At 35.8% G+C, this 15088-nt stretch overlaps 1 protein-coding gene across 7 annotated transcripts in view; it reads left to right on the forward strand.

Moving 5' to 3' along the window:
• The window catches only part of LRCH3 (leucine-rich repeats and calponin homology (CH) domain containing 3), a 119036-nt gene that overhangs the window by 44724 nt on the left and 59224 nt on the right, over nt 1–15088 (forward strand). For all 7 annotated transcript variants that reach the window (XM_008570702.1, XM_008570705.1, XM_008570700.1 and 4 more), the window contains exons 3-6: nt 962–1088; nt 3671–3776; nt 7284–7420; nt 10581–10690. In XM_008570702.1, coding sequence (XP_008568924.1) covers nt 962–1088; nt 3671–3776; nt 7284–7420; nt 10581–10690 — 480 coding nt within the window. The remainder of the gene's footprint in view (nt 1–961; nt 1089–3670; nt 3777–7283; nt 7421–10580; nt 10691–15088) is intronic.

Here is a 15088-nt window from a genome sequence, read left to right on the forward strand (position 1 = left end):
CCCATAGATATGTACAATCAACTTTGTTATGACAAAAATAAACAAATAAATAGATAAATATTTTTAAAAGTCGAAATAAATAGCACTCGTTTCCCTTTGCGGGTGGAATTGTTACCGGATTAAAAAGTTATAAAGGCTCATGATATATATTAGCTAAAAATAATAAAAATTAGAATAATTAAAAATGGGGAGGGAATTAATCCTAAAGATAAAGAGGTTACAGCTGTCCAGTTAGCTCAGTTGGTTAGAGAGTGGCGCTGATAACACCAGTTTCCAGGGTTAAATCCCTATCTTGGCCAGCCACCATATACACACACACACAAATGACTGAGGTTAAATCTACATAAGTACAGTTTGAATTTATTTTTATCCTAATGATAGATATGTTTTATTATTTTACTTTTATTTTTGATTTGCATTTTTTATATAAATAAATAATCCCTTGCATGTAACTTAGTTGATATGATATGTAAAGTCACAACCCATCACTTGTTTTCCATAGAGCTATATTTGAATCATTTATGTAGATTTGGTTATAGTATTGTAGTGACAAGGGTGGTAGATTATAAACAATTTTATGTTTATAACTCTTCTTCAGAAAGACAAAAGATGATAGTTATCTACTTTGTTTTAAAATCATCTTATGTAAATTTTACTTTAATAAAATAAAGTTGTGTTTATATTGCACTTCATTATTTACAAAGGAGTTTTATGGTGCATGAGCCCTATAGGGGAGATATTAAGATCCTTAATTTAAAGATGAAGAATCTGTTAAGATGCAGATAAGTTCGGTGCTGTTCCTAAAACCACAAAGTTCACAACCAGTGAAGACTAGAACTCAAATCCTGTTTGTTACTTGCAAAACTCATATTTGTAAATTTACTAAGTATAGAATGGGGAAGATGGAAATTTTGTCTTCAGTGGTGGGCTCTGACTCTTCTTTTTCTACTCATCCATTTAGTCGGAACCAGCTGTCAACATTGCCAGTGCACTTGTGTAATTTACCACTAAAAGTCTTAATTGCTAGTAATAACAAATTGGTCTCACTTCCAGAAGAAATTGGACATCTTAGACATTTGACAGAACTTGTAAGTTATTTTTATTTTATTATTGTGCAATGTGTATGTGTGTATCTGTAGTCATACCATATCTTTTATATGGTAAAGATTTATTATTAAAAATGTGTTTTTGAGTTATTTTCCAGTATTGATAATGAAGTCTTACTGAATGATCAGTACTCAAGAGCTCTGGCACAGAATTAAGAAAGAACTGAAAGTACAAATCTAATAGTCCCACAAATAAGGTCTAATGAATTATGCTCTAACCAATATTAAGTGATTTCTATGTTATTAAACTTTTGAGATATGAGTTAATAAAGCATTTAAATTTTTTTCTTTTGCCTTATATACTATCTTTAGAACCTACCTCCCACTCTAAAGTAAAATACTACATTTCACTGCCATATATTTTCCAAGATGCATAATTGAACTCCTTCACCTACCACTCCTTGTAAATTATAAGAAACCATCTCTTGAGTACTTATGTTCTGAGTACAGGAAAAAGATTTTTGTTCTTTAAAAACAGCAGTATTATTACCGGGCCGGTCTGGTGGCGCACTGGATAGTGCGCCGCTTGGGAAGCGCGGCGGCGCTCCCGTCCGAGGGTTCGGATCCCACATGCAGACCGGCTCCCGCTCACTGGCTGAGCGAGGCGCGGGAGCAACACCGAGGCTTGCGATCCCGTTGCCGGTCTCCGGTCCGGTACGGGGGCAACACTGAGGGTTGCGATCCATTGCCGGACACGGAAAAAAAAGACAAAAGACAAAAAAAAAAAAAAAAAAAAGCAGAATTATGAGTTGGGTACTTCATTTTATAGCTGAGAATACTAACACTCAGACAGGTTAAGTAATTTGCCCAAAGTTACATAATAGAAGTAGAATTTGAAACTAGTCTACCTTAACTCCAAAGCTCATGTTTCATATTTCTGAAACGGTCAAATACAATTACATTCATTGAGACTTGGGAGTATAGTTCTGTGTAGGTTTATTAACAAAGACGGTTATCATAAGCAGAAAAAATTAGTACACTTATAATATAGTTGAACCACAAATCACATCACTTTTTTTTCAGGTAGATTATGAATATAAGAGGTCACATGTAAATATTCACAAATATATTAAATCTAGAGTCCAGATTGTATAAACTGTTTTTAGAGCCAATTAAATCTAGGAAATAGAGTCCAAAATGTGTATTTGTTGGTATTTCTTCAGAGCTTGGGTTAATAACATGAACTGATAGTAAATTATACTCCAATTCAAATTCTTATTTTCAAATCATTTAAACTTTCTGTTTTTACTTAGTCAATTCTAATACTTAAAAAATGGTATGTCTCATAAAAGCTGCTTTTAGTTTTCTACAAAAGAGGTTGATAACCCTAGTTATAAAAGGAGCTTATGGCAGAGGAAGAAGTAGTAACCCTAAAGCTTTTGATTCCTATCTGATGGTCTTTCTGCAACCTCCTTATTGCCTCTTTCCTTTTTTTCCCCCTTCATTTTTAAGTGGAAGTAAACTGCTGTCTTTCAACCTTTATTTTTTCTGAGAGATGTATTATAAATTGCTGTTATGTTTTAGCCCAGAGTCAATTTTCCTGTCCTTTCAACTTCTTTTAGAACCCTTTTAACGTTGATGCCTATAGCATCGGACTGTTATATCTAGCTTCTGATTCTATTTCAGTTATTAACTGGTAGGAAAAGTTAAAATAGTATTGTTTTCTCTAAGAATATTTTGGGAAAATTAAAAAATAATGCCTGGGGCTTATTGAAGTTTTTGGTAAGCAGTCTTTTCTAAATAGTAAATATATTCTTTTACTCATATTGGAAGAATGTTAAATGTTAATGCGGCAGCTTGGGGCTTTTATTAACCTTGGTAGCTTCTCTCTGCTACACATGACTAAGGGTTTATAAATTATTCTCAGAATTATGGAATTCTGAATTTATTAATCTTGGAACCTATAGACAGTCTCTTTTCAGAACCTTTGGAATTAACCAAGATACCAGAAAACCTCCCCAATATATGTATTGGAATCAGGTTGATCAAATATTAATAGAGCAGTCTCTATTTTTTCCATGGCCTTTGAGTTATATGTACTTTATTATTTTTCCCTCACATTTAGTTTGATAAAGAATGATTTGAGTCATCTTTATATTCTTGAACAATTGAACTGGTATTTTGAAAACGGGGTTTCCTTTCAAATAATTTTATCATTATAATTTATATAATTGTTTTGTTTTTCTAGTTTCAGTAAATATAAAATAAAAACATTGTCCTAAATAGATCTGTTTTTATACTTTTTTTACATTACCTTTTCACCAATGTCTTCATTTGATCTGATATTCTAGGCCTCCTATTCACATCTTAAGTCATTTAATTTTAATTCTGCTTAAGAAATTCATGTAGATCTATATAAAATATACAGTCAAAAGCCTATAAGTTTTTAAAATTAAATGTGAGTACAAACTGTGGGATTATTCTTGGACACAGAATCATAATTTTTGTTTTACAACTGGGAAGGGCCACAGGGATTATTTTATCTAATTTCATTTTATAGATAGTTTAAAGCAGGCAAGTTTGTAATATTAGAATAATCTTTACTTTGTATCCTATAAAAATAGGATGTGAGCTGCAATGAAATTCAAACTATACCTTCCCAAATTGCTAATCTGGAGGCCTTGAGAGACCTTAACGTAAGAAGAAATCACTTAGTACATTTGCCTGAAGGTAAGAAACTATGAAATAATTGTTTATTATTTCTTTTTTTATTTTAAAGATCTCTCAGACTGATAGACACAAGACAAAAATGTATGAGTTACACCTAGTATTTGAGATCTAATGGTTTACTTAATAATGTTATCTGTTCTGTAACCACATTACCCAAAATCCTGTATATCTTTTCTCTCATTAGGCTTGTACAGTAACCTCCACACCTTTTATCTTCAGGGTCATACTCATTTCCTCCTAGTTCTGTTTGCTGCCAAATCAGGAGTGTGAATGAAGGCTCTCAGCAGAACCAAAATCATGACATAGGACCTTATGACCCAACATTTCTCTCTAGGATTACCCTTCTACTCAGGCTCCACTTACTCTAGTTGACCATTAGAGGTTTACTCATGTAATAGTATTTATTTAATATGAAATCAATTAATGGAAACATTGGGGGTTTGAAAGTGAAAATTGGGGGTTTTAGATGACATTGTAATAGTTTTATCATCTAATTTATTTCTGTATCTTATTTTAATTATAGACTACCAAGAAAATTGTGAATCACACAGATAGTTTCAAATGGTTTTTTAGTAGCTTATTTTGTAATTACAAGCTTATTTTGTAATCTTAGCATATTTAGTTAAACTGATATGGCAAGAGAACCATTATTCCAACAGCTATACAAATTAGTGTGGAAGTTCCTGTTAATTGGTAGTCTTTAACATATTACAATTTAATAGATAACATATTACATCTTTTGTTATATTGTCATTTTGATTTTAAATTAATTTTAATTTTTACCAAGTAATATATTACACATTCAGTAAGTATTAAAAAGCCTAAAATAAATAATAGCATTTTCCTCCCACACCCCAGTTTTAATGGCCAGAAGCATCTACCTTCATTGAACTCCTTTGACTTTCCACTGATGTTCGCCGACATATTTCTAAATGATATGCTTTTATAACTATTACTGGATTTGTCAACTTTGACACTTATGTCAGCTTCCTATTATAATAGATGAGGATTTGATTTTCTTATTTTTTTTATTTTTTTGTCCTTTTTGTGGCTGGCCGCACCGCGCTCAGCCAGTGAGCCCACCGGCCATCCCCATATAGGATCCGAACCCGCGGCGGGAGCGCTGCTGTGCTCCCAGCGCCGCACTCTCCCGAGTGCGCCACGGGCTCGGCCCAGGATTTGATTTTCTTACACTATCACCATACCATACCTTTAGTTCCCTCTTCCCATCTTTCCAGTGTAGTTTTTATTAAAACTTTTGATTAAATAGTTAGTGTTAGTAAATTGTTTACATTACTGTAACTATATAAATATTGCTCCCTGCCAATTCAAGTGATGTACTCTGATTTTATTTCCTTTCTGTACATCTTGTTGTTGTTATCGTATTCTAGAGTTAACATTCCTCATTTTTTTATTTGCTTAGTTTTTTCAAAGGTATCTATGGCTAATTCTACCCACTTTTTCCAGCAGCCTTCTTAATCAAACCAGTCAGATTATCCATCACAATTTTTTCCCTACATATCTCCCTCACTTACTCTTTTTTCTTTCTCTTCTGATCAAGGGTGATGGTTCTCTAATGTTGCTGCCCAGCTTTCTCTCTTCTGTGTTGAATACACTTATTCCTGGACTTCATTATCTTCCTCTTTCTTAGTTTATTCCCTGTTTTGCTGGAGGACATCTATTAGTTTCCTGAGAACATGTCATGGAAGAACATTTTTTGAGACATCACTTGAAAAGAAATGTCTGTATTCTATGATCACCCTTGATTAATAATTTGTTTGATTAGAAATTCTAGGTTGAAAACTATTTTCTCTCAGGATTGTTAACTCTTTTTCACTTTTAGCTTTCAATGATAAAAATTGATGGTTGAAAATCTGATGACTTTCCTAATCCTAGTTCTTTGCTTGTGACCAACTTTTTCTTTCTGGAAGATTTTAAGATCTTCCCTTTTTTTCTGCTGCTCTGAAATTTTATGATGATGTGCCATGCATGAGTTTTAATTTAATGCGCTGGATACTTGGTGGGCTTCTTTTCAAACCAGAGATTCATATTCTTCACTCTGGAAAATTGTCATATATCTCTTTTTGATAATTTCCTCTCTTCTGGTTATTCTGTTTTCTTTCTGGAATTCTTTTGAATTAGATGTTAGACCTCTTTTATTCTATGTTTTTTTTTCCTCTTTTTTGTTGTTCATTTTTTTGTCATTTTATGTTACCCTACGGTAAAATAGTTCCAGTCATTTATATTCCAGTCATTCTTCTGAGTTTTTAATTTCTTCCATCATATTTTTTATTTCTGAGAACTCTTGTTATTCTGTGATTTTTTTAAAATATCCCTTTCATGTTTCAGTGATTCAGTATCTTATCTCTGAAATTAAGATATTAATTATAACTTTTCAAAATTTTTTTGTTTCCTATATATTACCCATTTTGTCTGAGTTCCTTTTTTTTAGTTGGTTGGTTGGTTTTGATTTCCATTTTACATGCTGGAGACTTCTCTAAATGTCTGTAGCTCATATACTGTCAGTATACAGCTGATTAGAAGATCTGAGTATACTGGGCAGAAATTGTATGATAGTAATTAAGCAGAAAGCTGTATATTAATACCCATATTGATATCTAAAGTTATTTTATATGGGACTGTATAGCTTCTCCAGAGAAAGATGCTACATTTCTTCTATATTATTATGTGTATTTCTTTTTTTTTTTCCTTTTTGTCTTTTTTACTGACCGGTAACGGGATCGCAGCCCTCAGTGTCGCGCCCGTACCGGGGACCGGCAACGGGATCGCAACCCTCGGTGTTTCGCCTGCACTGTGCTCAGCCAGTGAGCGGGAACCGGTCTCCACATGGGATCTGAACCCTCGGCGGGAGCACCGCCACACTCCCAAGCGGCGCACTCTCCAGTGCGCCACCGGGCCAGCCCTTATTATGTGTATTTCTAACTACCAGCATTTAAGAGCTGGAGATGAGGTGGGTTGGGGTGAGAAGGTGCTGAGATCTTGCCATTAATTGTGTAGAAGACTTCCACTTAAATCCTCACTTTTCACCTGGCAACTCATCCGACTTTCCATGGGTCTGGGTTCCCTGAGTTCAGAGCCTTTTCAATTCAGTTTTGCTCAAGAATTAATTTGCTGACTCCTGTGGGGATTGAAGAAGGGTTGTGTCCCAGCTGTGTGTGTTGGGGTTGGGGACCTAGGCATCTAACTGCTCTTTATATAGACTGTCATCTAATCTCTTTGTTATCCATACCTTTTTGTGGTATCAGGGCCTCTAGCTTCTGAGACTTTCTGTAGTTGTATGGGGGGTCAAACTGCTTGATTTTTACTAGTATTCCTATCTGTAAGCAGCTAAATTTTATTTTACACCACTTTGCTACATTAATTAATCACTGAGAGAGAATGGAGATAAATACCTATGTTAAATGCACTATATTTAACTCAAAGCTCTTGAAAAAATTGTCTAGTTTAAAAATATTAATTGTTCATTTTCATTTTACCTTTATGCAGAACTGGCAGAGTTGCCTTTGATACGGTTAGACTTCTCATGCAATAAAATTACAACAATCCCTGTTTGTTATCGGAATCTCAGGCACCTACAGGTGATCACCCTAGATAACAATCCACTGCAATCACCTCCTGCACAGGTAAACTGAGTTGAAGTATGGATTTTTTTTGACAAAGGAAATTTAAAATTTAATTGTGTGTATTTATCTTTCTGTTTGAAATTAGTTTTGTTGTTTGTTTTTTGTTTTCTTAAAGAATACACATGTGTGTGAATTTATTAGAAACCTTGAATAAATGGGTTGGAGGATAAGTGCTGTTTCCAGCAGTGTTCTTCCATTTACTGAATTGGTTTTTAAGTTGAGGAATTCCTCCTAAATTTTTTTCTAATAAAATTTGAGTTAATTTCTTTCTTAATTTTTTTCTAAGAAAGAAAGATACAACAATCACAATAATATGTTAAACTTTCAAAAGGAGAGAACAGAATTGAGGCCACCAGAGGGAAAGGGAAAGAGGGAGGGTTAGCAAGAAATTGGTAAAAGGCCAAAAAAATTATTACATTGTGTAATGTTGAGTATACTAATTATTCTGATCTGAGCATCACATGTTGCACACAGGTATTGATATTCAGTGCATACCCTACATATATTTACAATTAATTATGTTTCAATAAATATAAATAAATTGTTTTAAAAATAAATGCAAAAAACAAAATTTTTTTTCTAGTAAAATTTGAATGTGGACAACATAAATGCTAGAGACTAAAAATACTTAGCTTTCAGAACTAAAGATTATCAGTGCATTTCTTCTGACCATTATTTTTGTACCTTCCTATTTTCTAAAATCTAAAAGTTCCTCATTTAACCAGTTTGGTCACTTGTTTATCAGTGACTAAAATGAAACTATTTAGTAACAAAGTAATTATAAGGTAGCATTGCATATAGATTCTAGACATTCTACAATCTGTAAAATTTTTGCCAACCCATAATTTCCACTTTAGCTTTTTTTTTTTTAACTCTGCAGTTTATTGATAATTTGTACCAGCCTATGGTAATCTTTATGCCAACTGCTAATTTATGAGTAAATTTAATAACAATAGAAGGGTCTCATAAGCATAAAGATTTTGTATTTTGGCTTCTGAGACAAGTAGAAACAGAAATTATATAACTTTAATATTTCATCATTTCTTGCTCTTCTCTTTTATGGAAAGCAGGACTGAAAACTTAATTGCGTATGATTGTTGGATTCCTAAAAGCAAAAGATTTTTTAATTTTGTTTTTAATTGTCTTTATTGAATCAAAATTGATCACACGTATTTTGGGGGTTGAACATTGAGATATGTTGATTAAATCAATATTACTAGCGTATATATTGTTACAAATCATAATTATTTTTTATGCCCCTTGTCCAATCTCTCCTCATCCCCCTCTCCCTCCTCCTCCCCCCTCCAATTGCCCTAGATTTCTTCTCTCCTTCTGAAAGAATAATGGTTACTCTGTTAATTTGTTGCCTAGATGATCTGTCCAATGCTGAGAGATGTGATCAGGTTCCCCAATATTATCATAGAGCAGATGCTTCTTCTGTCATTCTGAAATGGGCTTTGTGAAAAGAGACATCCTCTTCTTTGTCTCTGCTGGTGACTCTTCTTGTGTGAATGCACTCCAGTGGTTGGCGGACCATCTGCATGGTGGTTGTGGCATTTAGCCACTTTTGCAGCAGCCTGGTTATTGTGGTGGCTGTGGTGGGCCACCCACGTGGAGGTGCTGTTTTTGGTATGCTCCTTGGCACTGGTGGTATGCCTGGTTGTGGGGTGTGTTTGGTCCCCTTCTCCATGCCTTTGGTCCCTGGGCAGACCCCAAGGCACTGGCGCCATGTGCCTGGTTGTGGGAGGGGTGGCCGGTCCCCTTCTCCATGCCTCAGGTCACTGGATGAGACCCAAGGAGCTGGATTGTTGTGCCTGGTTGAAGGAGAGGGGCCCAGTCCCCTTCCAAGCCCTGGGTCCACGAGACTGGTGCAGTTTGCCTATAAGTGGGAGTGGGGTCTGGTCCCTGGATCCAAGCCTCCGATTCCCAGGCAGGCCCCAAGATGCTGGTGGTGTGCCTGGGCCGGAACTAATTTTTTGTCTTTTGCTTCTAACACAGGGGAACTTCCTTTGGGAACCAGTACTTGAGCTCTGTGGTTGTTGCTACTTTGCTGCTGCTTCCCTAGGGAAGACTTTTTGTGCAGCTCTGGGTTTATTGATTGATCTTATAGGTACTTCCGGCTCTCCAGAGATCCAGTGGATCTGTGTTCTGTAGAAACTCTGATCAGGGCCTGAGTTTTTTCATCAATTCTGCATTCCAGACCGGTCTCCTCTGAGTGGTCCTGTGCTGATTGGGGGGCAGGTCGGCTGTCTTTGCTGTGTCCCAGTGTTCTCCCGGAGTTCCCATCTCACCCACTGCCCATTGTCCAAACACCTCCCATGGGATGGGCCCTGCACTGTTCCGTTGCGATGACTCACCGGCTTCTGAATGGCTCCCTTTTTTCAGTTGTTCTGGCTCCTCGCTCCTTTGTGGGTCCATAGGAAACCTATTAGTGGTCTTGCTGTCCTGGGGGCCGCCAAGGCCCTCTTTTCTCCTGCTACCTCCAAGTAACTCCATCTGAAGGGCACAGCTGTGGCTTTTGCCGGCTCCTGCTCCATGCGCTCAGCAGTTCCAGCCTTAAAGCAGCCACAACCCGAAATGCTCAGAGCAGCTTTTTCTTTCTCTCGTCATAGTTTCTTCTGCCTTCATGAACTCTGTAGGTCTCTCCTCCTCGTCCCCTGAGCTCCAGTGGCCCCAGCTTGGCTGATGTTACATTTTTATAGCTGTAAATTTGGTTGATTTGTGGGAGAGAGTGATGCTGCGGACCGTCTAGTCCGCCATCTTGACTGGAACTCTCCTAAAAGCAAAAAGTTGCCAATATAATCTATTGGGGAGAAGTGCTTTAAATCCCTGACATGCATAACTAACAAGCATGATATGATTACTTGGTATTCAGATGATATTTGTAATCGTAGATTATTTATTTTGTGTTACTGAAACTTATTAGTGAATAGAAAACAAAAACCTGTATTTACCTGTTAAACACCTAAAATAAAACTGAACCAAATAATATAATTTGTAATAATATAGATATTAGTTTTTTAATATTACTGTACATACTTGATAAAAATGCATCTCTTCCCAGTTTACATTAATTGGGTGAAATGTTGATTATGATAAAAAGGAACATATATTTCAGATAAGTAATAATTTGATTGCATTTATATGTTACTTTGTTTAGATATGTATAAAAGGCAAAGTCCACATATTTAAATACCTGAACATACAAGCCTGTAAGATGGCTCCAGAACTGCCAGATTATGATAGGAGACCCTTGGGTTTTGGCTCCTGGTGAGTATGATCTATTCTTTCATCTATCGTATGCTATCACACGAGGAATCAAATAAACTGGATCCTTAAATTTGCCTGCGTGTTTGCCTAAGGGAAGTAACCTGGTTTAACACACTTATTCTCAGAATGTTTGTATGAGATGTAAAGTTGATTCACAGATATAACCAAGTGTAGTTCTAAGTCAGGGTTTCTCAGCCTTAGCACTGTTGACATTTTAGACCAGATCATTCTTTGTTGTGAGGGGCTGTCCTGTACATTGTAAGACATTTAGCAGCATCTCTGGCCTCTCCCCACTAGAAGCCAGTAGCATTATCCTAGTGTGACAAAGAAAAATGTCTCCAGACATTGCTAATATCCTTTGGGGGAGCTCCGTTAGAAACCACTGGTCTGCTACTAACTACTTTGTGACTTAAGGCAAGTCATTCAAATTTTGGGAGCTTCCTCTTTCCCACAGGTAGTGAAGAGATTGGATTTGTTGACTGTTAACATCACTTCAGGATCTTTTAGTCTGCAAATACTTCAGCTACATAACATACGACTTATAAGGTCATCTACTTGGCAATCCCAACCATCTGGAACAATCTTAAGTAGTACCAATTAAACTCAAGGGCCTTTAAACAGATAAAGAAGATGTCCCAGTGAAGGTGCAGTAATGCTCATGGACTTTACTCAGAAGAGAACCCCTCAGTCCCTCTCTTGGAACCTATCAAATTTTGCTTAAAATCACAGTCCTAAGGAGGTTGCTTCTCAGTTTTGCTATCTAAAACAGATGATCGAATTTCCATTTGGTAGAGTTTCTGAAAGCAGACATTAACAAGTACAGATGGTCCTCAACTTTCAGTGGGGTTACATCTCAATAAATCCATTGTAAATGAAAATATACTAAATTGAAAATGCATTTAGTACACCTAACCTACCAAACATTAGCCTAGCCTGCATTAAACATGCTCAGAACACTTGCATTAACCTGTAGTTGGGCAAGATCATCTAACACAAAGCCTATTTTATAATAAAATGTTGAATGTCTCATGTAATTTATTGAATTAATAAAAGTGGAAAACAGAGTGATTACATGCGTACTTGAAGTACGGTTTCTGCTGAATGCTCATCACTTTCACATAATCATAAAGTTGAGAAGTTGTAAGTCAGATCATCTTAAGTCAGGGACTGTCTGTATTAAATTAATTTGAGGAAAAAAAAGTTCTAAAAAGCAGCACATTAAACAAAAAATTCAAGGTAATGTTTAACTCTGAGAGGAAAGAAGAAAGATTCAATGTGAAAGGGATATTAATAATGTCCCATCATTTTTAAAAGCCGTGTCTGTTATAGATATTCTTTTATATCTGTGTGCTATATTTCATAATTCTAAAAAGATATTTAAAAGCAATAAAGCAATAAAGCTCTAAAAATATAGCAGTCTGACACCATTAGGCATATATGCAAAGAACTCTCCCTATTTTAGTAATATTTTAAGTTATTAGTATTTTGTAGAACAGTACAATAATTGATGTTTAGTGAGAAAATGCTAAGGTATATTACATATATATCATTTCCAGAAATGATACAAACTTTTACTTTAGTAAGTAGCTTTATTACTGTACAGTAAATGATTTTCCCCCTTGGAGTTAGTAATCCTTGATGAGGAAAAGTTTTTCTCTCCTGAAATTGCAGAGTAGGAACATTAAATTGCTATTGCTGCCTTTGATGTTTGAGTATAAGACAATTAATAGTGATTATTGGGTATTTGTGAGAGTATACCTGAAGAGACTGAGAAATGAATGAGGACTGTAGTGCTGTTTGCAGAACCTGTTTCTCTCTGTGACTCTGCTCCTTAGTCTTGAGGCCGGCCTACTATTTTAAAATATAACAATCCTCATCATAGTACTTTAAAAACATAGATCAAAAAACCTAGCAAAAGACTTGTATGTGTTGTTGCTAAAAACAAAGAGAAGACTTGAATCAATGGAGTAACCTCCCCCGAATGAGAAGGCTAAATAGCATAAAGATGCCATTTCTCTTCAAAGGAATTAGTAATTATAAATCTAATGCATTCCAGTTCCTATCATAATCTCTAGTTACGCTTACTAGGTTGATCTTCTATATTTTCCATTTTTCCAGAGCTATGTTACTTTATTTGCAATTGTTTCAGAATGTCCTAGAAATCATTTTTTGCATATATGTATATATATGTAATACTTCATTCAACTCCTCAAGCACCAGTGAATGAAATATTGCACTGTTACGTCTTTCTCACAGAGGTACAGATTAATGGAATTGCATTGTAGTTAGCAGGGCATTTATTCAAAGTGTCAGCATGGAGTCAGAGGGCCTTTGCTCTAAGTTCTGGATCCCTGGACTATTGGGCAGTTCAGTTAACCTCTGTGAACTTCAGTTTCTTCAACATGATCTTTACAGTGTTTATACTCTAACAGTAGTTCTGAGGATCAAATAACCTGTACCTGAAAGTGCTTTGCTGACTGTTAAAGCCCTATATAAATACTAGGCATAATAATTAGGCCAGGACAAATTTAGATAGAGTCCAGTCTTGCTAAAGAGAATTTTTTTTACTAATCCTGTAGCTGTTTAGGTATTCAGTACAAATTAGACACTGTGGTGCTTTTACTCCTTAGATGTAGCTTTCCTTTCTAGCTATTTTTTTGTTGTTCTTTTTTCTAGCTATTTTTGTGTAACATAAAAACAACTCAGAAACTTCCTTAAATCATTTTATAAATGTTACAATTTTTGTACTCATTTATAGATATAAATGTTTCCAACTCCTTTAGTAAATTGCACTGTTGTGATAACCCTTTTGTTTTACACAGTGGCATACATATTTTTCAATAGTGATCTATAGTGACCTGTGCTTTTTGCTGAGATGATTTTAAGCAGCTTTATGTTACAGACTAAATATATTTATTTATGATGATGTGCCAGTGAACCAAAAATAAGGAAAGACTAAGCTGCTGGTAAGAAAAGTCCTGCTTCTGTAGCTCTACTAATGGAATTAATTTTCTTCCACAAGCCTGAGCTTTTGAAAGCAGTGACTGTTCTTTATTCATATTTATATTCTTATCACTTAGAACATTATGTGGCATCCAATACATATTTGGTGAATAAAACTCAATGGAAGAAGATTTAGTTATTTATTAACAGGAAATGCTCTCTCTTCCAGGTATATTCTTCATGGAACTAAAAATAATAACTATTATTTAGTGCATGGTGTTAAGCTTTATGCAGTTCCTTAGCTTATAGTTTTTCAGTTGGTCTTTATAGCAACTCTATGAAGTGGGTAGTGTTAATATTTTTTTTTCTCAGTAAATTATGAGGAAACTGAAGTTGAGAGAGGTTAATCAAGTTAATCCAAATCACACAGCCAGTAAGTTGTGGGGCTAGGTATCAATCCAGATCTGTTAGACTATAAAAAACCACATTTTATATTCCTCAGTGCACTATACTGATTTATCATCCTACCGTAGAGAATGCATTTGAATCCGTGTTGTGCTATGTAGATTGTTAAGGAGACTGGATTTTCTGACAAGACAAAGTTGGAGCCTAACAGAGTTCTACCTGGCTACCTGAAGGTTATATTCTATGTGGCGTGACCATATTGAAAAAATAACCCATTGTTAAAAAGTACAGTTGTTCCTCAGTATCCGTGAGGGATTGGTTTCAAGACCTCCTGTAGAGGTCAAAATTCACGGATGCTCAAGTCCCTGATATAAAATGGCGTAGTATTTGCATATAACTTATAACCATCCTCCCATCTTCAAAAGTTCTTCAAAAAGTTCATGGAAAGATTTGTACTATTTAACTTTATTTTTCCACAAACTTTTTGAAGTATCCTTGTATCTTTCAGGGAATAATGACAAAGAAAAAAAGCTTGTGCACATTTGCTACAGACCCAGTTTTTTAAAAAATGTTTTCCATCTGCAGTTGGTTGACTCCATAGATGTGGAACCCATGGATATGAAAGGCCAATAAGTAAATCCTGAAATACACATATAGTATTTGTTTTGACAGCTGTAGAAAAGAATTTTTAAAGTGTGACTTAAATATATATTTCATTAGAAAGCTTTTAAAGTTAGTCCCCTTGACTTAACTTTGCTGTGATAAACACACAAGTACCTGTCATTAAGATCTGGACTCTAGGGCCGGCCCGGTGGCGCACTGGATGGTGCGCCGCTTGGGAAGCGCGGCGGTGCTCCCGTCCGAGGGTTCGGATCCCACATACAGACCGGCTCCCGCTCACTGGCTGAGCGAGGCACGGGAGCAGCACCGAGGCTTGCGATCCCGTTGCCGGTCCCCGGTCCGGTACGGGGGGCAACACTGAGGGTTGCGATCCGTTGCCGGACACGGAAAAAAGACAAAAAAAAAAAAAAAAAAAAAAAAAAAAAATTT

This window comes from Galeopterus variegatus, unplaced genomic scaffold, assembly GCF_000696425.1.
Source record: "Galeopterus variegatus unplaced genomic scaffold, G_variegatus-3.0.2 Scaffold624, whole genome shotgun sequence".
Lineage (NCBI taxonomy): Eukaryota > Metazoa > Chordata > Mammalia > Dermoptera > Cynocephalidae > Galeopterus > Galeopterus variegatus.